This window comes from Dendropsophus ebraccatus, chromosome 7 (assembly GCF_027789765.1).
Source record: "Dendropsophus ebraccatus isolate aDenEbr1 chromosome 7, aDenEbr1.pat, whole genome shotgun sequence".
Taxonomy (NCBI): Eukaryota; Metazoa; Chordata; class Amphibia; order Anura; family Hylidae; genus Dendropsophus; species Dendropsophus ebraccatus.
This window is the reverse complement of record NC_091460.1, coordinates 86,034,654-86,061,686: the sequence shown is the minus strand read 5'-3', so window position 1 is coordinate 86,061,686 and position 27,033 is coordinate 86,034,654. Positions and strand designations below refer to the sequence as shown.

The window sequence follows — 27,033 nt, the reverse complement described above, 5'->3', positions numbered from 1 at the left end:
TTCCTCCAGCCCCTGTAGGGTTAAAATGCTCATTATACCCCTAGATTAATTCTTTAAGGTGTCTAGTTTCCAAAATGGGGTCACTTATGGGGGTTTCCAGTATACAAGCCTCCTAAATCCATTTAAAAAAAGAACTGGTCCCTAAAAAAAAAATCAGTTTTGGAGACTTGGAAATGTGATAATTTCCTTTTAATATGAACTATTACACCAAACCACGGATATGGCCCTAAGTCACTGAGTAGGTCTATCCACTAGACCTAGAATAAGTAGAGGTTTAGATGAATAAATTATTTGTTTTCCTACAAGTATGTGTATTAATATATTCAGCTTCTCTTGCTCTATAACACGTAACAGATTAAACTTCATTTTCAACTTGACTGGTTCCCTTTAAGATTTATCACTTAATGATATAGGGAAGAACTCTTAAATGGGAAGAATCCTTAAACACTGGACAGACCAGGGGTAAATGGAATCTGTCTGGTCCCTACCAGGTAGAGCTGCAGACAGGCACTTCAGATTCCAAGAAAAAGGCTAAAAGCAGATTGCTGTGGCACTTAATCTCTTGTAGAAAAATGCTATTTTATAACTTTGCTAATTGCCATCGGCAAAGACAAAAGCATCACGTGTTTTATCTCCCTATCTGCCTGTGTCTGCAGCTCTGTACCTGGTACGGATTTGTTATGAATCAAATTTCATCATGTGGATGTCCAGATCCTGTACATGGGCACTGTGTATCTAGGAAAGGTAGCACCTGGATGCCCTATGGGAAGAAGATAAGCCAGTGGTGACAGCATGAAGCTCTGGATAATGTTTTGCTGGGAAACTTCTTTTCACTCCTTCATGACCATAGTATTCGTTAATGGCAGTGGCTTCTTGCAGCAGGATAAGGCACCCTGCCAGAGAGCAAAAACTGTTCAGGAATCATTTGGGGAACACAGAGGTCAACGCGTTGATTTGTAACTTTAAACATTTTGCAGGAAAAGGTGTATTTTATGGCAGAAATCTACTTCATCTCATAGCTGGTGATGCATGGACAGTGAGAAAGAAGTGCTGAATCTATTAGAAGGCTTCCTCCTCTTAATACATCTAGTAAATCTTACTCTTGTGTACTATAACTTAAGACCAGTCTTATTATTTTATCCATATACCCCTGTACTGTATTGATCGTTCATTGAGGGGATCATTATTCTTTTATACCAGCGCTAAAAAGTCAGTACTGGATGATAAGTGTCTTTACTCATTGCAGTTGTGCCCATTTTGATTTAGTATGGCAGTAATCTAGATATCTGTCCTGAGTCCATGCAAGTGATGCCCGTGATCCAAATCCTTCTGAATCCAGCAAACGTGGCAGAGGGTGCCTGTAGTGGGTGGGGGGAATAAAACATTTAGGTTATTTTATTCTTTCAGAAACCTTAATACAATTACTAAAATAATACATGGCGAATGTCTATCTGGAAACCTCAATATTTTGGAAACATTATGGAATCAGCACTATAGATGAGCGAACCTCCAGCACGCTCTGTTTCTTTCGAACCTGAGCGTGCAGCATTTGAAGAAGTTGGTTGCAGCCCATAGGCTGTATCTATGTTTTACTGGACTCCCTAGGGCTGCATACAGCTTCTTCAGCCACCAGTATTAAAGTTGAGCGAACTTTGAACGTGCAGCATTTGATTAGCGGTGGCTGCTAAATTTGGATGCTGCCCTAAGGCTGCATTCACACGTCTGTAGACTTTGCGGATCTACGGATGGTGAATGCATGCAATGGATTGTTTTCTCACCCGACAGCGGGGAAACAATACGTTGGTCGTCTGTAGGTCTGCAAAATCTACGGACGTGTGAATACAGCCTAAGGCTCCCTGGAAAACAAGCATACAGCCATAGGCCATATGCTAAAGCCTTAGGGCTTTATTCAACTTCAGCAGCCATAAAATGCCACACGCTCAAGTTCAGACGAACCTGATCATGCTTGAAGTTCATTCAACTCTAACCAGAATTCAAATGCCGAATGATTGATCTTGAGTTGCACTCCTCTCTAGTGGTCACGTTTGCACACTATTTAATGGCCAAAGATAGGAGCAGAGCAAACACAACACAAATAATGAATAAAGTGGTAATACACATGGGATCATCACCCTATGTTTCTTGACCCCAGTTCTGAATGTGGACCTAGGGTAATTGTTCATTTGGAAAGTATATTGGCCTATTGGGAGTTCTTGTGGTTAAGTCACTTTCCGACTTGGAGGATTTCTTGCAAATTCCACCCTGAAAATTTGCAGTGAAGTACAATACATGGAGAAAAGATTGGTAGCCAGTCCTATATGGCAAATTTCACCCTTGACAACGTGACGAGCCAAATCCATAAAAATCAGCTTTACAAATTTCAACACCGCCTTAGAGTACAATTACATGTATCATGTTTGCTGCTGAGTTGACACAGCAGATTTAATGCTGTGTTTAATCATTCATTTACATTGATTTACACAGCATCATATCTGCAGCAAGCAGGGTACATGTGAATGTTCTCTCTGGCCCACATTACATTTGCCTGGTGTAATAGGGCTAGTGATTAGCGAACAAAAGAGCAATCACTCATTTGTCAGCTGATTTGTGAAAAAATGATCGGCCATCGGCCACTCACCTCCCTGTATAATGGGAGATAAGCGTCTGACAACTGTTTGCAGCAAAGGACCACAGTATAGAGCCGTGTAATAGTGCTTTTTTCACTCTGTCACTACTTTTGTACCAAATGTTTCCATCTTACTGCCAGCAGATGGCCCTAAAGAGTTATAACAAGTGTATTTCCCTATTTTCTAGTGACATCACAGAACCTTTCCTAATAGATCCCATCTGGATTCTGATTCACAAAGACAAGTCAAATTAAACATAAATATTTTTCTTCCATAGAACAGCATTCCATTTGTTCCTAGTCAGGAGAAGGAAAAAAGGCTGAAGTCAAAAACATTTTGCGACCTAATCTCTCAAACATTTTTTACACACTCTTAGTCATCATTTTTCATTTCAGCACCGTAGGAAATAAAAAACCCGTTTAATTTGGATTTTGAAATCCATGCACTGGATACACCATAGTATTGTGCCATGTATTTAATCTCAAATGTTTTATATATATTTTTGAAATTAAGATTTACTAGAAAGTCTTATCCCTACAATGCTTTAGGGCCCTATTACACAATTTTTAATGATAAACTATTGCAAGCGAGCTTGTTTATTGTTAACCTGAAATCGTTCACCATATTTCACAGAATGATAGTTGTTAGTTATGGTGTGTTTACACAGACAGATTTATCTGACAGATCTTTGAAGCCAAAGCCAGTAAACGGACTATAAATAGAGAACAGGTAATAAAGAAAAGACTGAGATTTCTGCTCTTTTCAAATCCATTCCTGGCTTTGGTTTAAAAAATCTGTCAGATAAATCTGTCTGTGTAAATGCACCATTACGATCGTCACTACGATTGTTTACTCCATCTGATCCCAGCAAAAGAATGAACGATGTGCAATTATGGTGCGTTTACACAGGCAGATTTATCTGACAGATTTTGGAGGCCAAAGCCAGGAATGGATTTGAAAAGAAGAGAAATCTCAGTCTTTCCTTTATGACCCCTTCCATGTTTATGGTCCATTCCTGGCTTTGGCTTAAAAAATCTGTCAGATAAATCTGCCTGTGTAAACACACCATTACACTGAACAATTAGCGAACGATTAACAACGATTTTAGGATCAGATCCAAATCAAGGATCAACGACACAAGAACAATTTTTGGATCGTTGCCTGCAATTACACAGGACGATTATTGTTTAAATTTGAACGATATAACTATTTTTCGAGCGATAATCGTCCTGTGTAATCATTGAAATGATGGTCGTTTTTAGTGGACAACACTAAAACAAGCAAATTTTAGCAACAGCAAATTTTGGCCATTATTTAAAAAAACAGCGGTTGTTTTAGAATAATGGCTAAAATTTACAGTTAAATGATGTCTGTCCTTTATGAATGGCTGTCATTTCAGTGGTGTGTGAACATAGGTTTGAATTAGAACTAGAATTTTTAGCAGCTTTGGGGGGGGGATGCATTCATTTTCAATGTGACAGATTCCTTTTAAGCTGACCATTTACATTCAAGGGTGACTATCAGCAAGTTAGATGAATCTAACCTGCTGATAGCCCCCTATTGCGCAGGAAACGCCAAGGATGAAGGTATGTCTCTTACCTTCATCCTCATCACTGTTCCTGTGCAGTTAGTCATTTAATCCTCAGTCCAGTAAGACCATTAGGAGTACCCCCCTGGGGGCAAATTAATGTTATGGGGACCAAGGAGTAAATGAATAATGCCTGGGAACAGCGGCAAGAATTAAGGTAAGAGACATACCTTCATCCTTGGCACCTCTTGCGCAATAGATGACTCTAACCTGCTGATAATTCCCCTTTAAATGTCAGGCAACTGTTTTGGCAGCAATGGACACCCATTTTATATCTATGATTTTTTTTTTTTTTTTTTTAAATACTTTATTCAAAATTTTCCACCCTTTTACATATGTCAACAAAGTTAGCGGAGACAAACCTCCACTTCAGATATTCAAAGGCACATCACATTGCATCTCTCAATGACAGTTCTGGCACAGACCGTGACTTAAAGTTCCATAATGCAACAGGTGAAAAGCAACAATTACATAAACAGAAACAATAGAAACAATAGAAAATTCCCCCCCTCCCCCCTCCTGCGGTCACACCCGTGTCCCCTGAGAATTCCAGATCATCACTCATCACGTAGGTACCATGGAAAGGCAGTATAGAGGCACTATCTGCAGGTTATTGTAAGAACCTCTACACCTTCAGTCGTCCCAAAGTTCCGGCTACATCTTTAGCCAGATACCATTTGGTATTCTTAAAGGGCAGGACTACTTGTCTTATTTCAGTCTGAGTAAGAAAGTTGCAAATGAAGGTCGTCCACTTTTTAAAGAAGCCCTTCGTGGATTTCTCCTTTGTGCGCGACACCTCCAACTGGTCGTATAGCAAGTATTTCTTAACCTGGGAAACCACCTCAGCAGTGGAGGGCATGGATGACTCTAACCAGTGAGCCAACAAGCAGCGCTTGGCTACCAACACAAAGACATGAGTAAGTAGCGTTGGCGCCCCATCACCTGAAGGGATATGCAGCAAGAGGAAATCGGGCTTCAATGAGAGACGCACATGAATCTTTGTGTATAAGAGGTCCTTCAGTCCTACCCAGAAATGACGAGTCATAGGGCACGTCACCAACCCATGTAACAAGTCAGTTCCTCTGAGATTACAATTAGGGCATGCATCTATCCTATCAGGTCTATCTACCGTTCTAGGTAATGTAAAGCCATATGTGGCGTGGTGTATAATGCGAAACTGAGTCTCCCTCCAGTGTTCGCTCACCACCGCCTTCCGCACCATTGCCCACCCATCTAAGATCGGCTTCACCAGTTCAGTTTTGCCTAGCTTATCCTCCCAATATCGGAAGATTCCCGCCCCAAAGGGTTGAGAGGCCCGTTGACGTAGCGCCCAGTAAATGTAAGAAAGTGAATGGTTGGGGGTCTCCAGCTGTGACAAATCATGTACCAAATGCGAGCAATAGAAAGAGGAAAGATCTTTCAGTTTAGGTCTGAGAAAAGCCATGATCTGGCCGTACAGCAGGAAATGTCCAACCATCAAACCAAACTTCGCCCTCAACTCGGGAAAGGTGAGGTACCGATGTTCTGTATCATGCAGAAGGTGGAGTACCTGAGTTATCCCTTTTCCCTGCCAAATAAGGTAAGACTTGTCCAATTGACTCGTACATAACCCTGGATGGGCCCACAATGGCATATGTTTTCCTATAAAAGCAGGGAGTTTGATATCCTTCAATCCGGCCTTCCAGGCTGCAATGGTGTCACGAAGTAGCAAGGAACGTTTTATAAAGGAGGGTATCTCCGAGAATTTGGCGTAGAGCATTGCTCTCAGAGACCAGGGGGCCGCCATAGCCGCCTCTATACTATAATTAGAGTATGGACCTCCCCCCCTCATCCAGTCAAAACCGTGGCGGAGCAAACACGCAATGTTATATCTTCTAAGATCCGGGAAATTTAATCCCCCCTGATCCCGAGACAGTTGTAATTTTTTGAGGGCTATCCGAGGCCTTTTCCCCTTCCAAATAAATTTAAGAAAGGCCGATTGTAACTTATGGATGTCTGCATGCCTCAGTAGAACAGGAAGGGTCTGCATAGGGTATAGTAATCTTGGAAAGGCTAGCATTTTGAGTAAGTGGCACCTAGCCATGGTAGGCAAGGGGAGCGACCTCCACCTTTCCACATCTCCGAGGATCGACTGGATGAGGGGTGGGTAATTGAGCCCATAAAGCGAGCCCGGAGTTTGGCCTATCATAATGCCCAAATATCTAATGGCAGTTCGCGTGACTGCCACAGATGTCCCGTCCCGGAATCCCTCTTGTCCAGTGGAAAGGTCTAGCAACGTGCTCTTGGCAACATTGATTCTAAAGCCTGAGCTGACCCCGAAGTCCTGGAGGCAGTCCAGTACCACGGGGAGATCCACTTCAGGTTGCTCCAAGAACAAAAGTAAGTCGTCCGCAAAAAGGGCAGTTTTGACAGGGATGCCACCTACCATTATGCCCCTAACATCTGGAAGAGCCGTCAAGACCCTTGACAGAGGCTCAAGAGCTATGTTGAATAAAAGGGGTGATAGTGGGCATCCCTGCCTGGTCCCCTTGTACAACCTGAATGGACGAGATAAAAAACCCGGGGTTCCCACCCTGGCCCATGGCTCACAGTATAATGCAAAGAGATAATGCATAAATGACCCCTCAAAACCCATCCGGGACATCACCGCCCACACCCACTCCCACCGCACATTATCGAAAGCCTTTTCGGCATCTATGGAAAGAATTGCGGGGGTGGGGTGTGAGTCAGGATGTAGGCGGATGGTGTCCAAGACACCTATCACTTTGCGCAAGTTGGATACTGCCGATCGTCCCTTGACGAATCCCACCTGTGCCGGAGAGATAAGGCGAGGGAGGACCGCCGCCAACCGGTCCGCCAAGATTTTGGACATAATTTTTAGGTCAACGTTGATGAGGGATATAGGCCTATATCCCCCCGGAGATGTCAGGTCTTTCCCAAGTTTGGGCAACACCTTGATGACAGCTGTGTTCATGGTGGGGGACACCGGAGACCCCTGCAAATAGGCGTTGAACAAGGACTGTAGGGCCGGGCCAATCTCTGAAATTGCCACCTTGTAGAAGTCTCCGGTGAAACCATCAGGCCCAGGGGCCTTATTGGGCTTGATATCCTTGATGGCCTTAGTAATATCCTCAATGGTGATGGTAGCATTGAGAGATTCATTTTCTTCAGGGGTCAGCGTAGGGAGGCCCGCCTCCCGTAACCAGTCCCTGACAGAGGACGCCTGGGAGGGTGAGTCAGCGTATAGAGTTTCATAAAAGGATCTCAAGACATCGTTAATCTCACCCGGATGGGTGCGGAGAGTCCCCGCACCATCCCGGAGAGACTGAATATGATTAAGATTCTGTCTGCCTTTTGCTAGCCTGGCCAGCATTCTACCCGGCTTATTGCCATATCGGAATAACGATGCCTCAAAATGAGACCTGTTTATGTTCTCACTACGTTCTAACCAACTCTCATAGGCAGTTTTGGCTGATTGCCAAGCCTCCTTGGTCTCCGAGGAGGGAGCCCCCACAAAAGCAGTATACGCCCTCCGAAGAGCATCACTATGTGTTTTAAGTTGAGATGCAATTTGTTTCTTCTGTCCTGAGACATATGCCATTATGCGCCCCCGCAAAACCGCCTTTGCGGCCTCCCAATATAATTGGGGTTGAGCTACGTGTTCTGCATTGTCCCTAGTATACTCCCACCACCAGAGTTTAAGGAGAGACTGAAAATTTTCATCTCTGGCTAAGCCCATTGGGAACCGCCATATAAAATCTGAGCCCCTCGGAATGGTGTCTTGCAGTAGAATAGATACAGGTGAGTGGTCCGAGATGACCAGGTCCTCGATCTGCGCATGGTGGAGGCGAGGCAGCAGAGAATCAGCGACAAAAACGTAATCTATTCTGGACCACGAGTTGTGCGGGTGTGAGAAATGGGAATATTCCCTATCATCAGGGTGTTTCCACCGCCACGCGTCCACCATGCCCACCGCTCGAGTCCACTGCGACAGTACCTGATCCCTGCTCCGGGACCCCTGGCTGACGGTCCTGCTCGATCTCCTGTCCTCCTCACGGTTGATAACAGTATTAAAGTCGCCCCCTACCACCTTTGTCCGGACTGCCTCCCGGAGTACTATAGGGGTGAGAGAGTCAAAAAAAGCTATGTTAGTATCATTAGGAGCGTAGACATTGATGAACTCCATTTCCTCTGCTGCAGTTTTGAGACGTACTTTACACACTCTCCCTTCGGAGTCTGCCCAGGTGTCAATAGTGTCATGACTAAACGATCTATGTATTAGTATCATGACCCCTGCCTTGTGGGAGACAGCGGCCGACCCATACACTTCACCCACCCACCCTTTGCGCATCCTAAAGAAGTCCGCATCATCCAAGTGTGTTTCTTGTAACAACGCCAAGTCGGGAGCAAGCCTCTTTAGGTGGCGCAAAACCATATTTCTCTTGTGAGGAGAGCGTAAGCCCTTAACATTCCATGATATCACATGTACCATGTTTGGACAAAATATAGGATAACTCTATGTAACCCGGATGAGTGACCACTGGTGAACCGCAAGCAGAGAACTCCCACCCCCCCACCCCCAACCCAACAAACACAACCCTCCCACCCAACAGAAAACAACACATAAAACCATGTACATGCCATATGGCTAAGGACTTCACTTCTTCCCATGCTGAGCCTTCCACAGCAAAGTCGCAGAAATCTCACAACACTTCTAGTAATAACGCCTACGGCTCTAAGGCTCAGGCAGCATATTATTGATCACATGTATCGTCAATCTTCCAACCGTTGCCGTCAACGGATCCAAGACCCAGAAAGAAAGGGAAGGGGGAGGGGGGGGTGGAGGGGGGAAGCAGGGGAAGGGAGGGGGGGAGGGGAAAGTAGGGGAAGGGAGGGGGGGAGGGGGAAGGAGAGGGGGAGGGGGAAGGGAGGGGAGGAGAGAGGGGAGGGGGGAAGGGGAAGGGGGGGGGAGGGGGGAGGGAGGGAGGGGGAAGGGGGGGGGGAGAGAGGGGAGGGGGGGAAGGGGAAGGGAGGGGGAAGGGGGGGAGGGAGGAGGGGGGGGAGAGAGGGGAAGGGGGAAAAGGGAGGGGGAAGGGGATGTGGCGGAGGGGTGGGAAAGGGAGGGGGGAACAGGGGGGGGGTAGCAACCATAGCCCCGGGAAAGAAGAGGGGGGCAGCCTAGATGAAACCAAAAGATTGACTCCTTACTACAGCTAAGAGAACAAAAGTTTAAACAGGGTAGCACCCAAAAAGCCCCTTGTGTCAAAAGTCAGTTCCCGGCATGACCCTTCTCCACGTTGCCAATTTGCATCCGCCATGGAAACGTTGCCTCGAAATCTGAATCAAGACTCCACAGGGCTACATCCGGCGAGCTCTCTGGCTCCGCGGTAATTCGGGCCATTGGTCTTGAGAGAGTCTCGGTATAGCCAAGGACGTCGTTGCAGTAGTTCCACCTCGGCGGGGGCTGGAGATACCATCCGATGGGAGAATAGAGATATATTCTCTCAGGCCGTCCGCAGCCTCATCAACACCCAGAAAGGTTTGCATTGAGCCATCAGCATGAAACACCTTTAGCACTGCCGGATATATCAATGCGAATCGTACTTGCTTTTTGAACAGCATAGTGCAGATGGGGGAAAACAATTTTCTCTTGCGGGTGACCTCTGCTGAGAAGTCGCCAAAGATAAGGAGACGCTGCCCGTCATAGCGAAGTCCCTCAGGCAAATTGCGGAAGGCCCGCTGGATAGCAACCTTATCAGTGAAATCCAGGTATTTGGCAATTACTTGCCGTGGTCTGTCTCTGTGTGCTAGTCCTTGGGGGATCCCGACATCGGGAGACTGGCGGGCTTCCATGCCTAGCCGGTGAGCTCGCTCCACTTTGCACGGACGCGGGAGGCCCAACAATGAGGGTATGGTTACCTCACACAGCTGCATTAAGTCTTTTTGGCGGACCGCTTCCGGGACCCCCACTATTCGCAAGTTATTTCGCCGAGACCTATTTTCTAGGTCCTCGACTTTGTCCCACAGCCTTTTATTTTCTTTCTCCACCTCGACTACTCTCGTGTGCCAGGAATCAGCCGAATCCTCTATGGCGCTGATTCTCTCCTCTGCTGCTGTGAGACGTGTCCCCTGGGCTCCTACTTCCGCCTGCAGCTGTTGTATGGCCGCGGTCACCGCCGCCGTGACGGTACCGTGCAATTCCGGCGTAATGTGTCTGGCCACCTCCGCAGCCAATGCTACATAGTCCAAGGTAGGAGCATCTACTTCCTCCTCTCCCCCGGACAGCTCTCTCTCTGACCTTGTCGGTGAGGGTGCTCTGGATGACGCGGGCGAAGGCGCCATGTTGGTCTCAACTCCTTCTGTCCTCCGGGTCCGGGAGCGGCTCTTTTGCTTAATTTGCTGCCCTTTCTTGTGGACGTACTTATCCATCTGGATGCCCAACAGGAGCGGGGGGGGAAAAGGTCTTGTTTAGATCGCAGCTGCGGGTGTATATATGTCAGGTACGGGAGCCGCCGAGCGGAGCCGAGGCAAAGCGTGGCTTACAGCATGGCGACGGAACCGGAAGTCTATATCTATGATTTTATATCTTGATGGCAAATATTGAGGGAGGAAACAGTCCAATTTTACCATGCCCAATCCTTTTGTTCATGGGAGAGGAAGCCCTCATAGGGATCACTTGTGAGGGAGAGAGACACACACAGAGGGTTTAGAATCTGAGAGACTGGTGCAAGTGAGCCAGTGGCCATGCATTTTTCCTAAAGCATTCTCAATGCCCCAAAGAATTTCAGTATAGTTTTCAGGCTGGTTGCCCACACATGCTCAGTCACTCTCTGCACAGACAGCTCTCATCATAGTGACCCCATGCTCACTGTAGAGCAGCCATGAGAAACAGTTTTCTGTCCTCCTTTTCAGAGAAGGAGCACAGCCTCTGCAGTAACATGGCAGTATAGCTGAAGACTTTGTGCATCCTTATAAACCCTGTAAATTCCAACTTAATCTTTAGTGGGGGGTTTTCATTATATTTTCATTGGTGCCTTGTCCTTACTGCTATTTTGCTATGTTAATAATGGAAAATATGTTTATTGCTGTGGAAAATGTGATATGTTCTGCAAAGTTGCATTCTCTACTTATATTGTATTTTTGTTTTGTGAATTGGCTATGGCTACAGTTTTGTGTGATTAAGCAACAAGGCGCTAGAGAATGCTAGTCTCTGCAACCACAGCAGCTTGTCACATGAAACTAACATGAAAGCCCTGTAAAAAGGAGCTGATTGGCACATGTGACTGTTGTTGGCATTGTTGTTGCTGGCAAAAATAGGAGAGGTTCCCACCAGGTGGTGTATGTTATAAGATGCTGTGCTGAGGAAGCCTGAACTGGGGCCAGTTCAGCATTGCAGATGAAATAGAGAGTTTGAGTCCGTCTCAGTATTTGCATACCGGTGGTTGAAGAAGTTGGATGCAGCCCTAGGGAGTCCTGGAAAACATGTTTTCCAGGCAGCCTTAGGGACAGCACATTTAGATATTGATAGCTGTGTGTGCAGCACTAGTGCTACTGAACCTTCCCTGATGTCTTCTAGTGAATATTAGCATAAGCATAGACATTACACCTTAGGAAGTTGTCTGTCAAGAGTGCTTCAAGTGGATAGTGAAGCAGGCGGAGCAATGATTGACAGTTAGCCCCACTCCTTATACTTCACTTGACACAGACAGGACCCCCAGTTGTTAAGTGTATACTATTGCTATGCACTCTCAGGCTCAGATGAAAAAGCTAGTGGAGCAGCGGTAGCACTCTAGTGTCCCATTGATATGCAAAGAACCTGAATCTTCAGGCTGTTTGTATAATCACTGTTGGCCTCTAATATAATCTGTATAGATCCATTCAATCGCTGCTGAGTTGGAGACATCAGATATCGTTAATATAGGCCAGGGGTGGGGAACCTTTTCCATGTCGAGGGCCGGTCGGGCATTAATAAAATCATTCGAGGGCCGCATACCGTGCGCGGCAGTTAGTAGCGGGGGTTTGCAGCACCCAGGGCAAGGCAAGGTATTGTTCGCCTAGTGCCCCTGCTATTGTAGTTAACCCCCAGCCATGTCCCTGGTAGCCTAGTTAACCCCCCCAGCCATGTCCCTGGTAGCCTAGTTAACCCCCATCAGTCATGTCCCTGGTGGACTAGTTAACCCCCATCAGTCATGTCCCTGGTAGCCTAGTTAACCCGCATCAGTCTTGTCCCTGGTGGACTAGTTAACCCCCATCAGGCATGCCCCTGGTAGCCTAGTTAACCCCCATCAGGCATGTCCCTGGTAGCCTAGTTAACCCCCATCAGTCTTGTCCCTGGTAGCCTAGTTACCCCCCATCAGGCATGTCCCTGGTAGCCTAGTTAACCCCCATCAGGCATGTCCCTGGTGGCCTAGTTAACCCCCATCAGGCATGTCCCTGGTAGCCTAATTAACCCACATCAGTCATGTCCCTGGTAGCCTAGTTAACCCCCCATCAGGCCTGTCCCTGGTAGCCTAGTTAACCCCCATTAGTCATGTCCCTGGTGGCCTAGTTAACCCCCAACAGTCATGTCCCTGGTGGCCTAGCTAACCCCCATCAGGCCTGTCCCTGGTGGACCAGTTAACCCCCATCAGGCATGTCCCTGGTAGCCTAGTTAACCCACATCAGTCATATCCCTGATAGCCTAGTTAACCCACATCAGTCATGTCCCTGGTAGCCTAGTTAACCCACATCAGTCATGTCCCTGGTAGCCTAGTTAATCCCTCAGTCATGTCCCTGGTAGCCTAGTTAACCCCCCCATCAGGCATGTCCCTGGTAGCCTAGTTAACCCCCCATCAGGCCTGTCCCTGGTGGCCTAGTTAACCCCCATTAGTCATGTCCCTGGTGGCCTAGTTAACCCCCAACAGTCATGTCCCTGGTAGCCTAGTTAACCCCCAACAGTCATGTCCCTGGTAGCCTAGTTAACCCCCAACAGTCATGTCCCTGGTAGCCTAGTTAACCCCCAACAGTCATGTCCCTGGTGGACCAGTTAACCCCCAACAGTCATATGCCTGGTGGACCAGTAAACACCCAACAGTCATGTCCCTGGTGGACCAGTTAACCCCCAACAGTCATGTCCCTGGTGGACCAGTTAACCCCCAACAGTCTTGTCCCTGGTGGCCTAGTTATCCCCCCCCAACAGTCATGTCCCTGGTGGACCAGTTAACCCCCAACAGTCATGTCCCTGGTGGACCAGTTAACCCCCAACAGTCTTGTCCCTGGTGGCCTAGTTATCCCCCCCCCCCAACAGTCATGTCCCTGGTGGACCAGTTAACCCCCAACAGTCATATGCCTGGTGGACCAGTAAACACCCAACAGTCATGTCCCTGGTGGACCAGTTAAACCCCAACAGTCTTGTCCCTAGTAGCCTAGTTATCCCCCCCCCCCCATCACTCATGTCCCTGGTGGACTAGTTATCCCCCCCCCCATCAGTCATGTCCCTGGTAGCCTAGTTATCCTCCCCCATCAGTCATGTCCCTGGTAGCCTATTTAACCCCCAAATAAAAAAAAAATAAACATCCCACTCACCTTACCTCCGTTCCCACGCTGTCCAGGTCCTCTTCTCTCCCAGGTCCTCTGTGCCGGTCTTCTCCTGCAGGCGGCGCGCGATGAAATGACGTCATCGCGCGCGGCCCGCAGGAGACTGAAGACACGCGCCGCTTTGGAGGAGGAAGGAGCCGACACAGACAGCACGGCAGCTGTCACAGAGGATGCTGTGTGCGCCGGCTCCTTCCTTCCTCCAGAGCAGCGCGTGTCACAGGGGAGCCGCGGGCCGCATCGGGAGGTCTCAGGGGCCGGATGCGGCCCGCGGGCCGGAGGTTCCCCACCCCTGATATAGGCCAAATTACACTCCTGTGGTCCTTAGCATAGCTGGCATGATGTGACAGTGAAATAGATCTATTAGCAAGGCAAACACCAAATAAATCTAATAAACACTTTACATCCAATCTAGAGACTCCGCTGCAACCAGCCCTTGACCTTTTTACTAGGGTTTGTTATACGTATATTACCAAACTTTCCAACCAGGACTATATACTTGGTATAGCCCCAGGCCAGTGTTTATATCACCAGCAGTTGTCAATATTATATAATAAGCAATTGAACCTTGCAGTAGCACAATATCATACAATTTCATTGTTGCATTTCAATAAATCTTTTTATAGACCTTTTTGTTTTTTTGCTGTGGCTCCATGCCACCTGAATGGGACTTCTCTGCTAAAGCTTTCCTGTGTGATGCTGTCTCATGAAATTGGGTGACTTGTGAAGACTAAAAATGTCTATATACCTTCAATAGCTGACAGCCCAACAGACCAGACAGCTACCATTGCCAATTCCTTCATACAGTTGAATGTTGGGTTTGGTAGGATCAGACACCTTTTAACTACTGTGTATGGGCATTGTGTGTATTTACTTGTCGGGTCGTATTTTTAGATGACATGTATGGTACCTTGTTAATGGACTCGGCACCCAAAGGAGAAAAACTATTGAAGTTATATATGTAAGTATCTAATTGGGAGGTTGTATCTAATTGGACCTTTATTGGACCTCCATTGTGGTGAAATATGTTGTCTAATGCTCTGGAGGACTAAACACACCCATGCATTACACAGACAGCACATTAGTTTCAATGGGAACTGTATAATGCTTTTTTCCCCTTGGGGTGGTGCTGCAGGGTAACTGCACACATACTTCTAGGTCCCCCCACAGATTGTAGCTGATTGCTGTGCACCCCTGCTTCTGGTCATTCTGTGATCAACCGATCAGCTTATCGTCATGGAACCAATCTGACATAAACGTATGTCTAGAGAGGAAAGCCTATTTGAGTACCTAAATATTTCATATTGTTAATCAGAATCCTGTTGTCCATATGTGTTAGAAGTCACAATGAATAAGATGAATAAAGGCGAATACTTTATAACAAAGGCTAATGATAATACTAGCACAGTAGCACAGTTAATAGGTCAGATGCACAGCACTTACCAAGGATTTTGATATCTGTGAGTTACTTTATCTTCACATTCTTTGCGGAATTCTCCAATCTAATGTAAGAAATAAACATCACACCAGCATGAGCATCACAAACAAAAGTGAAATCCAAAGGTAATACAATTGTGTGGAGTATTTCCACCATCTCTCATACAACTTTATTCCAATGAGTAGTTTTGTATGCACCTTCCTATGAGAAGAATGGATCCTACCAGTTAATAATCTCCATTCTTCTTTACATATGTTTGAGTCACACAGGATATAAATACTACGTAACATATCTTTAAGATCCATCATGCACACCTCAACGGACTGGACCCTGAGTCCATATAGAATCAATCCACAGGAATGAGACAGCACTTCAGACATGAATGTGACATTTATTTGCACCAGTGATGCAATATTTCGGCTAATTAGCTTTTCTCAAGCTTGTTAGTGAGCCGAAATGTTGCGTCATTGGTGTGAATAAATGTCATGTTTAAAGTGCTGTCTCATTCCTGTGGATTACTTCTCCACCATGTCACACCCCATCACATGAAAACCTAGTATAACACATGGAGAATTACTCCACTATTTTCTTGCTTGGCAGGCAATAGCTATTAGTATACCTAAGGCTATGTTCACGCTATTTTCAGTGGACCCCTTCAGACCAGGCAGATGCCAAAAGATTGTGCCTTTTGCGCCCATTTGGCAGGTAATTTATCTTTGTTTCAGAAAAAACTCTTTTTTTATATATATATATATATTTTTTTTTTTTCTTTATTTTTTTTTATAATTTATATATATATGTGTGTGTGTGTGTGTGTGTGTGTGTGTGTATATATATATATATATATATATATATATATATATATATACAGACTGTATAGGTAAACTTATGGTCCTATTACACAGAGTGATTTTTAACAATTAACGACTAATGATAAACGATCGCAAACGAGATTGTTAACGTTAACCTGAATTCGTTCACCATACTACACAGAACGATGGTCGTTAGTTACGATCGTTACTATAATCGTTATTGCGATCGTTACTATGATCGTTTACTCCTTCTGATCCCAGCAAAACAATGAGCAATGTGCAATTACGCTGACGGATTAGTGAACAAATGCAGAACTTGAGCGAACAAATGTGGAATTACAGCGAAAGATTAGCGAGCGATTAACGATAACTTTAGGTTCAGATCTAAATCACCGATCAGCGGCATACAAACAATTGTTCGATCGTTGCCTGCAATTACACAGAACGATTATCTTTTAAATTCGAACGATATAGAATTAAAGAGTGTTTTCTGTTGATCAGAGTGTGAAAATAAAGAAGCTGACTGGAAATGAAGAAATAATAATAATCATGATTTGAGGCACAGGCCCTTTATTTTAGGAACCTAGAAATAGCCCTTCTGGATATTTCTGTAAAGAAAAACTCATACAATCTATAGCAATTCACTGGTGAGTTCCTTAGCATCCTAGTAGCCATATTATTAAATGCTGCTAGAATAGATGTAACTATGCCAATGTAATGTAAGGACATTGACAGGATTCAGAGATAATATTACAGTCTTTAAAGTCACCAGTGACTGAAAAGAAATCCATTGTATATTATTCTGCCCACCAGTGCATAAGCAATAATAGGGATGAATTGATTATATTCTTTCTGTATATAATTAAGAACATAATTGTACCCTTCAAGAATAGTCAGTGTTTGATTTAACTCAAAGGTGACCTATTGAGAAGAGCATTGTAGGAAATGCCACCAAGGTTAGTCATTAAGAGTAGATTCCTGCTGTTCTATTCTGAACACAGGAAATAGAAGGGGTAAGTGTGAGCTATCCACAGGCTATCTACATGAAATTAATAAAGCTTTGCTTTTATGCCAAACCTCCTATCAATGGATTGAGCAAGATACATTCATTGTGTTCATAGTAACAAGTCTGTAACAAGTCATTTTAACGTTGATGCCCAATGGGTATTCTATATCTCTGAAGGAAATGTGTATTGAACAGATCTAAGGGCCATAGGTACTTGATGTGTAAGGAAATTGACAGAATATGACCTAGAAACATTGAAGGACAAAGAACTTAGTTCTCAATTAAAACAAGTAAACCATGCTTGACAAATTGGTGTCTCCTCTGGTTTGATCATACTCTATGACAGAAGAGGGTTTCTGAATACATAACTATGTAACCCCAGTTAGTGAATTGGTCAAGCAGAAACAAAGCCATACAGTACTTCTTTCTTTAGAATGCTATAAGATATTGTACAGTTTCATTGACTCTAAAGACTTGTTAATCTCTATAAGAAGTCATGCCTGTTGGGATCTATGGTAAATGACAGAAGTATTCCATAAGTGTGTGGCGTATACAAGTGTGTAACTATACCAGGAAGAGTGATAGAATGTGTCACTATTCCTCAGCCTAAAATATCTGTGATAACTGCGGAACAGCAGATGGCACGACCTTTACATATATTTATCAGGGGCAATGAACTTTGATCCCTAAGCAGGAAAGTGAAGAGCAACAGAATAAAATCTCAAAGCAGACAAAACACTAAAACTAGAACAGAGGGGTGACAGATGAGTACCATAAAGCTAAAGGACCCCAATGCAAAATCTGTAACATGACTTCTCTGCTACCAGGTTCCATGACCTCCAGCCATGTACATTTCTCTTCCAGAATGTTTTCCCCTATGTAAAAGAATGATGAGATTTATAATTTAGAGAACTCTTAGCCATCTAGTGGCCATTTGAGGAGTTCTTTTGGCCCTTTGGCGTGTTTGTTTTTTCTTTAAACCACTTCTGAACATCTTTATAGCCAGGTGAAGTCTGAAGCAGCACACTTCACTCCATGACTGGCAACACTCTTCATCCAGCAACTGATCAGGGGGTCTGATCAGTTCGGAACCTTTGACATGTCTGTGTGTCAAGTCAAAAGTTAATTTAATTGCCAATTGTGCCTAAAAAAAGAACCTATTCAGCATAACCAATTTACACATTATAGCTATGATAAGAGATAAGCGGGATGTCAATTAGTTTCATTCTCCAAAGCAAATTCGCAGTGATTTGTGTACAAAAACATGGACACGTTAGCTTACAGACAGTCACTTGGCAGGAGAAAGGGATTATCCCAAATCTCTTGCTCCCTTCCAATCACCTGCAAGCCCCTCTGTGATGTCAGCACCAGATGTGATATAACGCAAGTTTACAATATACAGTGGTACCTTGGTTTAAGAGCATTTTGGTTCCTCTATGCAGTCTCCATGACGTGAAGCAGGGGGATGACGTCATTCACACCGTAGGCATTGTGCACAATACAAATGAGCAAGGGAGTTTACATTTAGTTAGCTATATAGGTTATTATTAGTATATTGTAGTGTGTTGTATATAGTGGTGTAGGGTTCATTAACCCTTTCCCTATAACTTATCCTAGCGAATTCGAGATAGGTGTCTTGTGACAAATTGTATTATTCTGACTTGCAGAAATGAGGCTGTGCGATGGTAACGGCATCTGTTGTTGTTTACAGGCAAGAAGTGGCGTGTGGGTTCAGGCGGATTAATTTTACCATAGGCCCCGGGCTGTTCACCAAGCCTGGGCCCCCCACCCCACTGTAACTATGGAAGCACTAGACTGGCGTTCATAGTACAGGATAGGTAATGTCATGATGTCCTGATTTGTGCAAAATTGCCATAAAAAAACAGTGATTTTTTTGCAAATCATGGCAGAAGTGTAGCCAGGAAACAGTACACCATTGAAAGTATGTCTTTTTGGGTGGTCATGGGCCCCCCAGAAGCTCAGGGCCCCGGGCTGCCGTCCAAAACGCCCCTATTATAATCGACTACTGGTTCCATGTGCTGACGCATAGGTGCAGTACCTTGGTTTGAACCCAAAACCAACTTTATGCTCACAAATGCTACAGATGGCTACGTGGTCTTTGCTGCCACTGACACAGAAGAACTGCAAGATCGAAGCAGGCGCACTGTTAGGCTGTTGTGGATTGCCACTGCTGCCTTGGGGTACTCATTGAGTGCCTGGGCCTTGCCATTGTCTACTGCCTGATGCTGTACGCCTACCCCTTTTTCCTCCTTTTTAGTTTTTGTTCTGTGGTATTAGGTTATGCACAATGCTGTTGATTAGCTGACCCCTCCCCCTTTTGTCTCTGGAACGACAAGCTGTGGATGGGACCTGACACTGGCTTGGTGGATCAAATCCATCTTCATCCCCGGAAGATGAGATTTCACGTAGGGTGCGCAATATCATCATTGCAGTCTAGAACAAACTTATCCTCTCCTAACCTCTCTTGGTACCATCCCATACTTTTGTCATAGGCTGCCACTCCCTTGCTTTCCTAACTGCTTTTTGGCATATAAACCACTGGAGTCTTGAATTTAAAAGAAAATGTGAATAAACTTCTAATTGAATTAAAATTGAAATAAATAAAGTTAAATTAATTGAAATTGAAATAAAATTGACACTTAAATTCACTGGGGAGACAAAGGTTTCCACACAAGAGTACTTGACGGTGGATTGGAACGTGTGCAATGTGTTTTTAGAAAGCTTTCCGATTTTACGTCGCTGATACATCAATGTGCACTGCTCTCCATAGTGGAAATTGAATAATTGACTAGTTTATTGACATTTTTGTCAAGTTGTGCTGTTTTAATGAGATTTGTTTGCATCTGATTCGCAAATTCTTGCAAAACAAACTTTCACTTGCTTCGCTCATATCCAGTTATGGTCCTTACAGTCCTGCTTAGGTTACGGAAAAACTTGAAAGACAGTGTCAGAAAACCGCTAAAACTGCTATATTTAGAAATGTTTCTCTTAAGCACCAATAACCAACACCTGGAGGGGCTAATCTGACTGCAATCGCTGTGAGTGTATCTGTCCCAAATGACGCAGGCTATTACAGACTGGAAATAAGGCAGGTCAGTACAGGATAGCAGGGCAGGAGGTTTTACAATGAGTAGATTGATATAGTTGACTTTGACGTGTAAGACTTGCATGTATACATGTGGTAGTTAGAGATGAACGAATCTAGAGCACACTTAAACCTGAATGTACGGCATTTGATTCCCGGTGGCTGAAGAAGTTGGATGCAGCCCTAGGGAGTCCTAGAAAACATGGATACAGCCTATGACAGTATCCATGTTTTCCAGGCAGCCTTAGGGCTGCATCCAACTTCTTCAGCCACCAGTAATCAAATGCTGCATACTCGTGTTCAGACGAACATGTGCTGGAGAGTGCTGGAGATTCACTAATCTCTAGTGGTAATCCCACTATACATACCTTGATCTGATTATTACTACATAACTGACTTTGGTTTAGGAAGCTGAATTCAGACACTCCCCAGCCTATTCCACCCACATAACAGTCTTTAGGCTGGGGGGCAGGAGTGCTTGGTGCAGGGCGACACAGATACTCAACATCATTGGTGCTAGCAGCAGATGGCATCACTTCTCCAATGTATCTGGTGTAGTCATGAAGTTTTGGCCTGTAATCTCTTCTATAATCCGGGCCTATTGGGGACAGAATGAGTCAAATGTTTTTATTAACCACATTTTTAATTTTTACATGAATATATATAAGGAATTTATCAAAAATGTAGAAAAAAGACTTAGCTACACCTCTACATGTTAAAAGTTGATCAACTGATTCTCAGCAGAATTCTAATTAAAATTACAAAATTATTACCCATATTGATCAAATTGTACATGCCCAGTTTCCACTTCACAGCCCCCTCTGATTCAAGTGGATCTTTTAGCTAAACGGTGCAGTAGCACCACCATCGCTGCAATACCAGTTCCCATAGGGGAGCATCCCAGTAGTCCAGCAACCCCACTGCTGCCAGACTAAGCCCGCTTGCTTTGGGCTACACAGACACAGCACCATAGCACCGATGCCTGGCGCACAGCATTACACCAGTCTACATGCTATATTTTTTTCAGCTGAACCTGCTGTTCACTCACTGTCTGACCCCTTTGTTCTTGGAGGAATAAACTGCTGCTAGAGCTTTCTAGCCTGCCCATATAGAACACAGCAACGTTCGGTCATGCCAAAATGTGTATGAGCAGAATTGTAAAGATAATTGGATTGTTTGTAGCCCAGATTTATCAAACTGTGTACAATAGAAAGCTGTGTAAACTGCCCATGACAACCAATTACAGCTCAGTTTTTAAGCTCCAAGTGTTCCGTCTGCGTATGTTTTTAGACTTGTAATAAGGTAGATGTACTGGGATTTACAATTGGTAAGGGACTGAATGGAGAAGCCGCTCCTTGGGGGAGAGGTGAGCTGAGCCTGCTAGGGGACAAAGTATATATCCCTGGTGTTTCTACCAGCCATGGATCAATGACAGCAAAATCACACTGACTATGAAATGATGGAGCCGGTTTGGTAGAGTATATAATGAAAAGGATGCAACCATTGTGAGAGCTACTTTTCAAATGTGTATTATAAGTATTAAATTTCAAACATTATTGATGGATACTGTAATGATATTAATAAAAGTTTGGTTTTAGTCTCCCTCATGTTACTTATCATAAGCAGTCTTTTACACTTTTATATACTTTGTGTTGGTATAAAAAGCTAGTAAATATTAGATGCTTTGAAAATTATTTGACAGGGCCTAATGTTGCTTAGTTACCTGTACAACAATGGTTTTATGAGGTTTCATTGTGTTCCATAAATCTATAGACACAGCATTTAGCAGACTGACTAGTTTACTGTATTACCTGGTTATGTGTATACAATGGCAAACTGATTTGTGATGGACTTTGACTTTACATAAGGATTTGCAAATATATAAAAACACAGGAGGCATTCAGCAAGACATTACACCATCGGTAAGGGGTTCTGCGATCATCAATGTTTGATTGGTGGAGATCCAATCTCTGGGACTCTGCCGGTCAGCACAATTAAGGGGACACAATCCCTCATTGTTCATATAGACACAGCTGCTCATCCACTGTACCTGTACTGTATATCTGAAAATCTGAGATCATGGTACATAATCTAAATTATATACCAATCCACTTGTATCTGGATAGACAATTCTCCTGATATAACCATAATACATACCTTACATGCCTATCACTTAATTACCTGTAGGGTACTACAAACTGAGGGAAACCCAGTCAAGTAAATGATACAGTGATCCTCAGAAAGGTAGGTGAGAATCACACATGACATTTTTATGGCCCCTTTATTGCACATTTTAGGCCAAAGCCAGATCTAGAAAAAAAAGTCTGTATCTAAAACTGCATGTGTTATACCTGCCGCCATGGCTGATAGATATAGGATACATAGATATGCAGCAGTATAATTGTGACTATAATATAAAACTGTACATATTTATAAACTATGCAATGCAGTTGTTACTGAATGAGAAGCAGACATCTTTCATGCACTGGTGATGTATTGGTGGGCTGGTGCGTTACCTGTATACAGCATCCTTTTTCCTGTATCATGAGGGTAGCAGGATGAAGAGGTTGAGGGCCGACCATTATGTACTGGATGCATGCTGTGCTGTCAGGAAGCCAAATAGCAAGAGAAGTTCAGTAACTCTATATGAATGGATGAAGCCTGCAGCCTGATCAGCCGGCAGTCTCTGAGTGCTGTAATAGGATTCTCATATCTTCGTCCATTGACTAAACAATGTTTACCAAGCAACAAAGTCACCGGGACAACCAGGGAGATCACAATGGTAGTGGATAGGACTGAAAGTGGTCCTAGCTAACGTCGTCCGACTCCTAAGGCACATTACAGGAGCTTTGTGTTACATACAGTCACAGTATACATAGCTATTTACATTACATCCAGTCTAAAGTACAACAAGCAACATATATAATTTTCACAGCACCATTCTCATGCTTTGACGTCTTATCATGACCTGTAATTAAACACTCCTCATATGTGTAATTAGGGTTAAAACAATGCATGGCCTGTCAAAGGTAATCAGCTACGAGATAATAACTGCAATGACAAATCACTAACATATAATCATTGGGGTTATGGTTACTATGTGCATACCATGGCCTGTGCCACTTTTTGAAATATCAATACAGTAAAATTGTCTGGGCTCCCTGGGTTACATTCCATTCTACACCTGTTAAACCATAACATTTTGGTGAGGGTGCATGTTTTAAGGTAGAGGATACTACCATACCACCTATACTGCCCATATAGCAGTATAGGTGGCTATGTTCACACATCGTTTTTATTATGTGAAAAGCTGCAGTTTTTGGATGTCCTTAAATAATGATCATGATAATTTTTACGGCCATAATTATCACTTCAAGAAACAGTGTGTGAACATGGCCTAAAAGTGCCAAATAATTTCACATTATGACTACATATTACCTGAGACATAGACTGAACCGATGTAGCTCCTTAGTTTCCCAGCACCCTCTCTACTTATTCCCCACCCTCTATCTAAACTTCTCATCCCACTAACCTTTTAACACCACCTATCAGTACTGTGCCTGCTGCTGCCTCCCAAACATTGTGCAAAACACATAGTACCCAAGATGGCTATAGTACCCCACAGAATATTAGTTTGTGTCCTACACAGTTAAAAGGGCTTCTCTTTGGGCCTGTTCAGACTGAACAAATTCGGTGGAATTCCGCAGCTGAGCTCTCCGATATTGAATCCCCCCTGCTTCAGTGTCAACCAGCGTGGGAGGGCTCACGTGCCTCTGCTCTCTGCTCAAAGAATTAATTGGCGCGCAAGCCCTCCTATAGACACACTGTTTGACACTGAGGAAGGCCGAATATCGCCGAATTTGCTCAGTGTGAACAGGCCCTTAGTGTCTGACAAAGTAATAGTTCTCCCTTAGTGGCAAAAATATAGTATTAATTGCTAGAGATGAGCAAATCCATCCGAACCCGAATGTTCGGTATTTGATTAGCGGGGGCTGCTGAAGTTGGATAAAGCTCTAAGGTTGTCTGGAAAACATGGATACAGCCAATGACTATATCCATGTTTTCCACATAGCCTTAGGGCTTTATCCAAGTTCAGCAGCCACCGCTAATCAAATGCCAAACGTTCGGGTTCGGATGGACTGGAGCATGCTCGAGGTTCGCTCATCTCTATTAATAACACTTAGCACCTCATCATGGTAATGGTCCCCCCCTTGTTTCCACATACAGTAATAGTGGGCCAGAAAAGTAAGGATGCCCCCTCTTTGTAAAAAGGCTTCCTTAATACCTAACCCTACCTCCCTCCAGCTAATGGCTCCCTAGTTCACTATAGCAGACAACCATATTTGTCAGGGGACGGTTTTAACTCCCTCCATGCATTTACCCCTGCCAGCAACAAAATCACAGGAAGCAGATGATAACTGTAGGGTGAGGTAGGGTCAGCTGCAGGAATCAGGAAGCGGCTGATAATACAGAAACCAATAGCTAGGCAAGGCCTGTACCTCAACCTGTCGCTGCCAGTGATGCAGGCAAGAGCGGCCGCTGTAACTGAAGAAAAGTTGTTTTGTTGCCTAGCAACCTTGAGCAGCCGGAGGTGGCTTGGAGATGCTCGAGCCACATAGTATTATTTCTGCATTTGAATTCACTTTATGGAAGAATCTGTGAATAAAAATATACAGATATTATTTCACAACATTCTCTGCAATTGTTTTCAAGAATAAAAAGTACAACATCAGCTTAATGTGTCAAACTCTTTGACATGAAGAGGAGACTACTAGAAAGCAACCAGTGACTGGTCATTCTGTAGTAGTGTCCCTATCTGACCACGCAGGACAGATACACAGGCTGGCACTCACACCGGTAATTGATTTAAAAAAAAAATATATAGTGCATATAACATGCTTATGTAAAACTAGCCTCAGCGAGTGTATGTGCATGACTATGGCTAGCTCTGTTGGGGATTGAGTTATTGTTGGCCCTGTTATGAGTTCCCTGTTTGGCTGTGTTATGAAGGCACTACAGCTTAGAGTCATAGGGCCTTAATTACTAACATTGCATCAATTTGGGGGGTTCACAGGGCAAAATTAACGCCAGACCATCCCGCCAAAATAGAAGTGGCTGGTTTTTAGAATAGAAAACACATTGCAAAAACGAAGGTTCCATTGCAGAATTCTGCCTCTGTTACTCCATGTGAACTGGCCCTAAATCTGTCAGTTGTAGTGGGTTTTAATGGACACACCAATGACACACCCATGACACACCCACAACACCCCCACTTGGCGGTTTTGGTGGGTTTGTGTCGATACAAAAATGGACAAATGGACAAAAAACAAACAATTTGTTGCTAGGAACACCTTAGTAAATCAGACCTATATTAGATAATGCCTTGCATAAACCTGTCCCTTCTCCAAAATCTGGGAGACGTGGATGAAGTAAACTGGAGGCATTGTCGTGTGTTTAGAGAATTTTAGCTTTCTCCCTCTAAATCTATTCCATATGAGGCACAGACGGTCATAGAGAGATATGTGCATTTTGCCTAGGATGATCTACAAAATCATTTTAAATGCAAAACCACAGTTAAAGTTCATTGTGAGTTGAAATGTTTCCCTTACTTGGGTGTTTTCAAGCATTCCCCTGTGGGTTCAGAAATGTTATTGGATGAACTGGCTGTGAGAAGTGATGTTCCACTTTAGTGCAGTTCTGCTACCTACTAGAATGTATAATGAGAGTCTTCAGAGGTCTGTTCACATTTGCTGTTATGTGGATAATTAAGCCAACCTGACGTTATTATCGCATACATGTATTTCAAGGGTTATTCCCCATGTTTGTATATTTCTGTATTAACTACTGCAGTCCAAGGAATAAAAGACAGTTTATGTAATCCAATATGCAAGTTGTGTTCTGTTGTGATTTGTTTGTATACTCTTATCAGTGTTGGTGCTGAAAATCTGATGTTTCACAGTCTTCATATTGAAATGAATAGGATTATTATCTGGCACATTTGTAAGCGCTACAGGCAAATGATCATCAATGATCCATAACAGCCTCTGCATGTGGATATTCTGGAACTGCACCAATGGGCACCAGTGATGCTGAAAGTAATCCTGCTGCTCCATGGGGAGGATGAACATCCAGATGTCATCCACTATTGCTACCTATTTGTGTAGGCTAAACAGACATTAAGTAGGATCATCCTATATGAAGGCAGTTTAACTGGCACCTGTCACACCTGTCACATTGCAAGAACTTGTTTTTTCAGGAAATGTAGTTTATAGGCAAACATTTGTGTGTTTGTATATATACATACTCAAGTTTTTAAAAGAGGATTTTGACCGTTTTATGTTATTATGCTGTAGGTACTGATCAATTGCTCCTTGTCCTCCTGTATTGTCTTTCCAGTGATGATGTAATCAAAATTACATTACATAATTTTGAGCCAAGCATAAATTTACCCGAAGAAAGTAAGGCTTGGTTCACACTACGTTTTTACAATCCGTTTTTGCAATTGTTTGCATCCGTCTTGATCTGTTTTTCCATTGACTTCCATAAAAAAAAAAAAAAAAAAAACGGATCAAAATGGATCAATTTTTTAACGTAAACAAAAACGTAGTCAACCCTATTTTTGTGTCCTTTAAAAAAAAACGGATCCGTCAATGGAAAAACGGATCAAAACGGATGCACACAGTTGCATCTGTTTTTCCATCTACTTTTCCAACCTTTTTTTTTTTTTCAAAAACTGATGAAAAAAACAGATTGCAAAAAAGTAGTGTGAACCCACGTAGTGTGAACTGCATTTGTGCCGTCTGTTTAACATTTCCGTTTATGAGAAAAACAGGATGCAAAAATGAATGCAATTGTGTGCAATCCATTTGGATCCATTTTCCAT

At 43.8% G+C, this 27,033-nt stretch overlaps 1 protein-coding gene across 6 annotated transcripts; it reads right to left on the bottom strand.

Moving 5' to 3' along the window:
- Positions 1-1,214: 1,214 nt before the first annotated feature.
- Positions 1,215-24,753, bottom strand: SPMIP2 (sperm microtubule inner protein 2). Of its 6 annotated transcripts, XM_069976618.1 has the most exons (6): positions 24,650-24,732; positions 22,892-22,978; positions 22,667-22,754; positions 20,519-20,748; positions 15,232-15,290; positions 1,215-1,358 (listed from the first exon to the last, which is right to left on the bottom strand). In XM_069976618.1, the coding sequence occupies exons 3-6, from the start codon at positions 22,746-22,748 to the stop codon at positions 1,238-1,240; spliced, it is 492 nt and encodes a 163-aa protein (XP_069832719.1). In that variant the 5' UTR covers positions 22,749-22,754; positions 22,892-22,978; positions 24,650-24,732; the 3' UTR covers positions 1,215-1,237. The 6 variants fall into 6 exon arrangements, with proteins under 6 accessions (XP_069832719.1, XP_069832718.1, XP_069832720.1 ...); XM_069976617.1 differs by lacking the exon at positions 22,892-22,978 and having other exon boundaries at positions 24,650-24,753; XM_069976619.1 differs by lacking the exon at positions 22,892-22,978 and having other exon boundaries at positions 22,667-22,749; positions 24,650-24,743.
- Positions 24,754-27,033: the final 2,280 nt, after the last annotated feature.